Source organism: Aythya ferina (genome assembly GCF_964211825.1).
Source record: "Aythya ferina genome assembly, chromosome: 2".
Taxonomy (NCBI): Eukaryota; Metazoa; Chordata; class Aves; order Anseriformes; family Anatidae; genus Aythya; species Aythya ferina.
Window position 1 is genome coordinate 69,149,895 of NC_140297.1, and position 7,044 is coordinate 69,156,938.

A 7,044-nucleotide genomic window follows, 5' to 3' on the forward strand; every position below is an offset into this window, starting at 1 on the left:
AAATACAGTCAGTAGTGACACTGCAGCTGAGCTCTTCTATACTGCACTGAAGTGCATTCTTGTGCCAGGGCTCAATTCTGCACTTATGTAGCCTGTCAGGTACTGCATGCAGGACCTAGGAGGTCAGTTGCTCTGCTTAGCAACTTTGAGTTTTCCTCCCTTCCTGGAAGAGCAAAAAACAAGCAGTTCTGTTTTTGCATCATTCAACTTTTTTTTTTTTTTTTTTTTTTTTTTAGCAAGGAATGCCCTAGCCTGCCTGCATACATACAGCTTCTAGTGAAAAGGACCCCTTTAGACACAAAGAAGTATTACAGTAATGCTAGGGAGGCAATATCATCCACAGCAGCAAAAATAATACAAATCCCTGAACAAAGTCTAAACCAAATATATACCTGCATCAACAAACACCAGACATCACCATTTTACAGTTAACCGTAAATAGCATTTGGGGAACACTAATTAAATCCAAGTAGTTACTTTTCATTTTGCTTTTGCAGACATACCGGAAAGCACCTTCAAGAACAGCTGTGAAGGAGACCCCTGTCACAACAGAAGTAAAGAATGGTTTCCATAAGGACTACTTCACTGCTGCCAATGGATTCCTGAATAAGAAAGCACAATAAGTATAGTATTTCCCATGATTTTTTTTTCTAAAAAGAATAAGACTGAAGTACAGGCTTTAGCTGAAAACCTATTTGGTTACATTTATCAGTTCTTTGTACCAGACACTTCTTAATGTACTGCTATTTAAGTTTTAACAAAACGAGTAGATTTATTTGTCCTGTCAAAGATCACCACCAGAACAATAAGGCCAACATCATTCTCACACGAAAAAGAAAATCTTTCTGATTAGTAATGCTGACACAAAAACGCCTTATAAAATGGTTGATGGATAAATCCTTCAAAAGCCTTCAAAAGGTTAGGACTCTCTTCAGACTTAACACCCTGAGTGCTTTCTATGCACGTGAGATGTCTCGAGGCAAGTCTTCGCAGTGCATCCAGCACATTCAGCTAAACTGTGGTTAAGGTCAGAAGAAGAGAGATGAGAACAATACTGTTTCCATTACCATACCCCTCTCTGCCACTTCCTGGCCATTCTCCCCAAGCATGTTCCCTCCCATAGACACCAGTGAGGTCTCTGTTCCTGCAGGAGCTCTGAGGAAGCATGTAGCAGAAGGCAGAGACCAGGTGCACAATCCCAGGGTTTGTAGACAAACAGGTACCATGCTTGCTTGCTTTATGTGTGGGCAAACTGGCTCAAACACCACAAAGGTTGGCAGGAGTTTGCTGCGTCAGGGGGCTGGGACAGGTGGCACCTGGAGGCTGTCTGATATGAAATTTAGAATACATGACATCGCACAGTGATGTGGAGTTTTGAGCTCCAGTCAGAGCAAAGCAAGTTTCTTTGGATGTCCTAAATTAAAAGAGATGTAACTAAATGGATTTTGGAAGAAACAGGAGCTCAGCGACTTAATGAACATAAATCCTTTGAGTGTAAATGTGCAAAAAGTTAACCCTATACAAACACTGTTAATCTGAAGGAAACTGGCATACCAAATATTAATAGATAGGAAGATGATGAAAGTCTTAAAAGTGAACATCACAACAAGCCAAGTACATCATAGAGGGATTTCTGCACTAGGTGGGCCTTATTCAGACTGCTGTCTGACAGGAGAGACTGGGACTGGGGCACAGTCTTCTACAGGGAAAGCAAAGAGATATTTCCTGCCTGTAGTTGTAATGGTGCGTCTCACGCAAAAGTCGGTCATTATCTCTGCAGCTTCAGTTAGCTTTTGCTTCCCACTTACAAGCAGAGATTAAGAATCCCCATGGTTAGCTTTGGGAATCTGCTCCATTCCCTTTTCTCACTTAGACCATTTCAAAGTCTCTGCTAAAAGCAAACACAGCCTTTTTCCTCTCCCTTTTTCATCATGAAGTAGTTTTGGACTCTTCCAGTCTTGTATTCTCTCAGTGAAACCACATTTGGAGTCACCCCAACCCACAGCAAGCCTGAGAGACCAACACAGCCCTGTAAAGGGACCATGTCCTTTCCCTCCCCTTGCCCTGCAGGGTCCCACGGAGGAAGAAGAACCGCATGCACACAGCCAGCAGAGGTCAAGCAGCAGCAGGGGACCCCTGAGGAGAGAAAGCTGCCCCAGATCCAGCTCCTCTAATCCTTCTCCACCTCCCAAGTTAGTTTTTTCCCCTCTCAAGCTGATCTTTCATCAGGGGCTCTTGGAGACAGTAGGCACAAAGGCAGGGAGATTTGTCCTGGGACAAGAGGCAGGGTAGCCAGCCTTGCTGGGAACACCCTGAGAAGCTGCAAAGAGAGTGAGGAGAGGGAGAGAGGAAAAGGTACAGGATGGATACAGGGGTAAGAAGAGAAGTTTCTGGACTGCAAAAGCAAGAGGAGGAAGTGGCACAGAGAAAAGTGGCACAGGTCAGAGTGCAATTTGAATTTGTGCTTGAAAGTTCCATTGGATGACCCATCTCAAGCCAGTTGTAGTTCCTACTCCATAACGGCATGAACAAAACCCTTTGTCACCAGCAGAAAACTGAAGCCCTTACTATGCTGCAGCATGGGCAGTACACTTGAGCTACCTGGCCATTAAACTACATCATTGTGAACTGGATAACCAAAATTACTGCAATACCCAAACACTTTTACGCCACCACAGACATACATCTAGCTGCTGCAGTCACATTTGCTCTCTCTTCGTTCAGCTGACCACCGCGAAGGTCAGCGTTTCACTTTATCTAACATTTGATAAGGAGGGAAGGCAGCAACCAAAAAAATAGACACAAAGCCCAGACTCGGTGTATATACTAGTTCTCACTAGCCCTTCCAGAGATATTGCAGATCTTTCTGGTCAATACAGTAAAACTCACAAGCTGTAAGAAATTATTGGGTTTGACCGAGGGTGTTGTACGTAGCCCCAAGTCAAGGGAGAGCTTCAAAGCTCTGCAGATGTCAGCTCAATCCAAGAAACACCTCCAGAAGGGATAAATGTAGAGGGAATCAGAAAAAGCAACAAGATAGTATGCAAGGCAACCAGTTGAACCATTTGGCTGAGGCAGACAACAAAACGGTTGTGTGTCCAAGCATGGATTTTAGGCTGAGTGGAGTCCCTAACTTTTTGATGGCAAAGCATGCGTTTGACTACCAGCACAGACCATGTCAGCATGCTAAGTGTTAAAGTTTACTATAGCAACCAAACCCACAGATATTGTGTTTTGTTGAAACCTCATTAAAAAATAAATGAATGCCTTACTTGAAGCTCAAAGGGCTGGGAAAAAAAAAAAAAAAAAAAAAAAAAAGAAACAAAAATACAAGATGGTCTCACCTTTCAGATCCAGACCAGGTAGGCAGGCTAGAATCAAAGCAGGTATGGTTTAAATTCTTCAGATCTGTCTTAACATCTTCAAAATGCTGCAACTCTGAAGAAAAAGAAGCATTGACTTTTTAAACTGATTTTCCTGTAATACATAACACTGTAAATAAACAGATTTTACTATTGGGTTGTCTCTCCTCCCCTTTGTTTACGGCATGAATTACTGGGAACTGGTAACTAGAGACCACTTTTTTTCTGAAAATTTTCAGAAAGCTTTTAGGCCATTCCACTCAGAACAAGAGAAATGTCCCACAAACACACACCACCTGCACTCACAGTGGTGTTAATATTCTCTGGGTTTTCATACAACTGTTGGCTGTGCTCTGCCCACAGTTGACTGGGCAGGTGGTATTTCTGCATCCCACATTCATACCTACGTGCACAATAATTGGGTTGATAGGACAAAGTTTCCTACAGTGTGCAGACATGGGATTTCTACACTTCCTGAGGTACCTTTCTTTGGTAGACTAAACATCCCTGTCCCTTGCAGACAGTCCTGCTTCTTAACAGTGGCTCTACAGGCAACGTAGGCTCCCAGCTTTATTCCTCTGTGTCCTGGTTCAGATGCATGAAGTAGATGATGCAAATACTTCACACTGAATTTGCCTTTCCCAGCAGAGAGAAAACACTTACAGCCCCAAATTAAATCCAGACTCTCAAAAATTAAACTGTGTAGCTTTGCTGCCTCCCTGTTCCCAGGCCTCTCTCTCTCACCTTGCACATTTCAGCTGGAGAGATCCTTTCGATTCATCCTTTATAAGAGCATCAAAAGAGCAATCTTAGACAGACAGAAGCTTCTAAACTGCACAGGAGGAAGGCTATTGCATCCCACTTGCTAGTCCAAGCAAGCTTGACTCTCAGTTCGTTTTGTTCACACTTAATTTCATGTACTCTGTGGTACCCCACAGACAACAGTGAAAACAGTGAAAAACATCTCTAGATTTTGCTGCGTATGATGGTGTGAAGGCATACTTGGAACATCATCGAGACGTGCTGTGATTTTAAAAATACCACCTCTTCACCCAAATATACCAGCGTGGTGGGGAAGGGCCTGGTTTAACCATTCTGTGCCAAGATGGGGAATGCTGTCAGTCAGCGTAGGCTGCCTTACCAAATGCATCACTATTCTTGTGCCTGCTGTTTCTGCTGTATAAAGGCTTCAAGACATCCTCTTCAGAGTTCTACCAAAGAAAAAATGAGTAAATTAAACAGTCTACACTGCCTAGAAAGAAGCATGTGGATTTCCAGTGACTCTTCTGCAGACTTGGCAACTACAAGAGGCTTTTAACTAACACTCTGTTCCTGGAAAATTATTTCAAACGAACAAGAAGTGGGAGCCTGGCCCAGATCAGCCTCTGAATTCCAGTTAGGGCAATAAAAGGAAACATATTATCCTCATTTTATGTGAAAATGCTAGAATTTTATCCTCATAAAACTATTACTTCTTTTTCCCCCTTCAGGTTTGAGAAAGTATTTATGTATTTCTGAAAGATGCATTTTATTTCTCCTTGGAGCAGATTCAATAAAACCATAGGAGCAGGATGAAAGAAAGTCTAAGGTCTCAGCTGGTGCTGATGGTGGCAAAGAGGATCCAGCCTAAAACCTGCTCCTACCAACATACAGGCTGAGGAGGTCTTCAGGCAGTTACATGTTCATGCAGTGCTTCAAGCTATATTCAGAGAAAGCAGGCTTTTTGCATTTGATCTCTTTGCAGCCCTTACATAGATCTTTTTCTCCGCCCATGCACAGACTTTCTTGTGCTACGTTTACATGCAATTTCCAAACCACACTTTACCAGCTGAAGATGAAGCTTGCTGGGCATGCTCACACAGTAGTGTGTTTGGACCACCACAAGGGAATGGCAGAGGAGGAGCACTTCATACAGCCCAACAGGCAAGCCACACACCTGTTCAGTCCGGAAAAGAGGAGGCTAGTGGCTTACCACTCTCTACAGGTACCTTAAAGGAGGTTGTAGTGAGGTGGGGATTGGTCTATTCTCTCATGTGCCTGGTGACAGCCAAGGGGAAATGGGCTAAAGTTGCGCCATGGGAGGTTTAGGTTGGATATTAGGAAGAACTTCTTTACTGAAAGGGTTGTTAGGCATTGGAATGGGCTGCCCAGGGAAATGGTTGAGTCACCATCCCTGGAGGTCTTTAAAAGACATTTAGATGTAGAGCTTAGTGATATGGTTCAGTGGAGGACTTGTTAGTGTTAGGTCAGAGGTTGGACTAGGTGGTCTTGGAGGTCTCTTCCAACCTAGATGATTCTGTGATTCTGTAACAGAAACAAATGAACAAAAGCATTGTTTTACCATGGTCATCTTCTAGCAATACCCCAAATGCAAGGGCCATTCCAATCACCTTTTCTAACGTCCTTCCAGTGCATTACCTTTCCTCTGGGTAGATAGTGCAAGAACTTCATGCTGCTGGCAGCTCCTCTCCTATAACCAGGAAAGGCCTAAAGACTTGGATACACGAGTCACTTGGTTAGGCATCAGCATTAGCCACACAAACATCAAGGACTGGCATGGAAGACCAGATATTGTACACCAAGGTTCCCTGCAGCACTTCTTACAAGTTGCTGGTGATCTCCATAGCAGGTTGCTGCTAGTATTTTCCTAAAGGTCATTGATGCTCAAGTGAAGGCTGAAGCAGCCAAATAACTTAAAAGCATTTTTCAAGTTTATTTATTATGAGGTAAAAATATTAAAAAATAAATATTTCTGCCACTGAAGTTAGCCACACGTTATGATTGCTACTTCAGGCCAGGCAGGCAGCTAGCAGTTTTGTAGGGACTACAATATCAGAAACCAAGGCAGAAGGATGACTGCCCCACAGTGGAGTAGACTCCTCTGCAAGGAGTTATGCTGATTACAAAGCAGGACTGTTCTCCAAAAAGCCACCACACTTTTGGGGACTTACATTCATCTAGCTACCCTCCTTCTGGCCAACATACACTTTCATACTGAGATTCAATGCCCATGGAAATGCCACACACATTGTCTCTTCTGATGTAATTTTAAACAGACCTATTGAGCCAGTTAGCACATTTTTCTAACCCAGATGGTACTGTAGCTGGGAGCCTCCTAGATCTCCATAGACAGCTCTCTAGTGCCCGCAGAAACTTATCTTTTAAAGAAAGCTAATATTTGAATAAGTTGTTTGTTCAAAGCTCATACTTGTTCACTAGGTCATCCTTTGATTCTCAAAGTTGTTCCTTCATTGCCTCTTATCTCAGTTTTCCTCCATTAGGTCCCAGATGAACTCAGTTACAAAAAATATCATTTATTTCAGATGAAAAGAACAGACAAGAGATAGACCAACACTTGGCCTGCTGTTTCAGGCTCGCTACAGGGTACATGCAGAAGGAAAGGAAAGCAAAGTAGAGGAAAGAAAGCTATCGAGTTTGATTTGCTGCTTTGGGACAGTAGTAGCCTCCCAGGAAGCACAGAGGAAGGAATGAGCTTTAAGAAGGTCCTTCCAGGAACTGGAATTACAGGACAAAAATCAGGCTGCTGATGTATGCCAAGGCTCAGCTTTGTTGGGCTTTTCTCACCATCTGGCTCTAAGTAGCGCTTTCTTCTCAGCAATTGCTCATTACAAACAAAAACCACCCTATAAATATATGTATAATATATGACCAAGAAAGGCTC

At 43.1% G+C, this 7,044-nt stretch overlaps 1 protein-coding gene across 1 annotated transcript in view; it reads left to right on the forward strand.

The window, feature by feature from the left end:
• ELOVL2 (ELOVL fatty acid elongase 2) overlaps positions 1 to 3,530 on the forward strand; it is a 46,841-nt gene extending 43,311 nt beyond the window's left edge. The window contains exon 8 of the mRNA XM_084511663.1: positions 498 to 3,530. Coding sequence (XP_084367789.1) covers positions 498 to 623 — 126 coding nt within the window. The 3' untranslated portion in view covers positions 624 to 3,530. The remainder of the gene's footprint in view (positions 1 to 497) is intronic.
• The last annotated feature ends 3,514 nt before the right edge of the window (positions 3,531 to 7,044 follow it).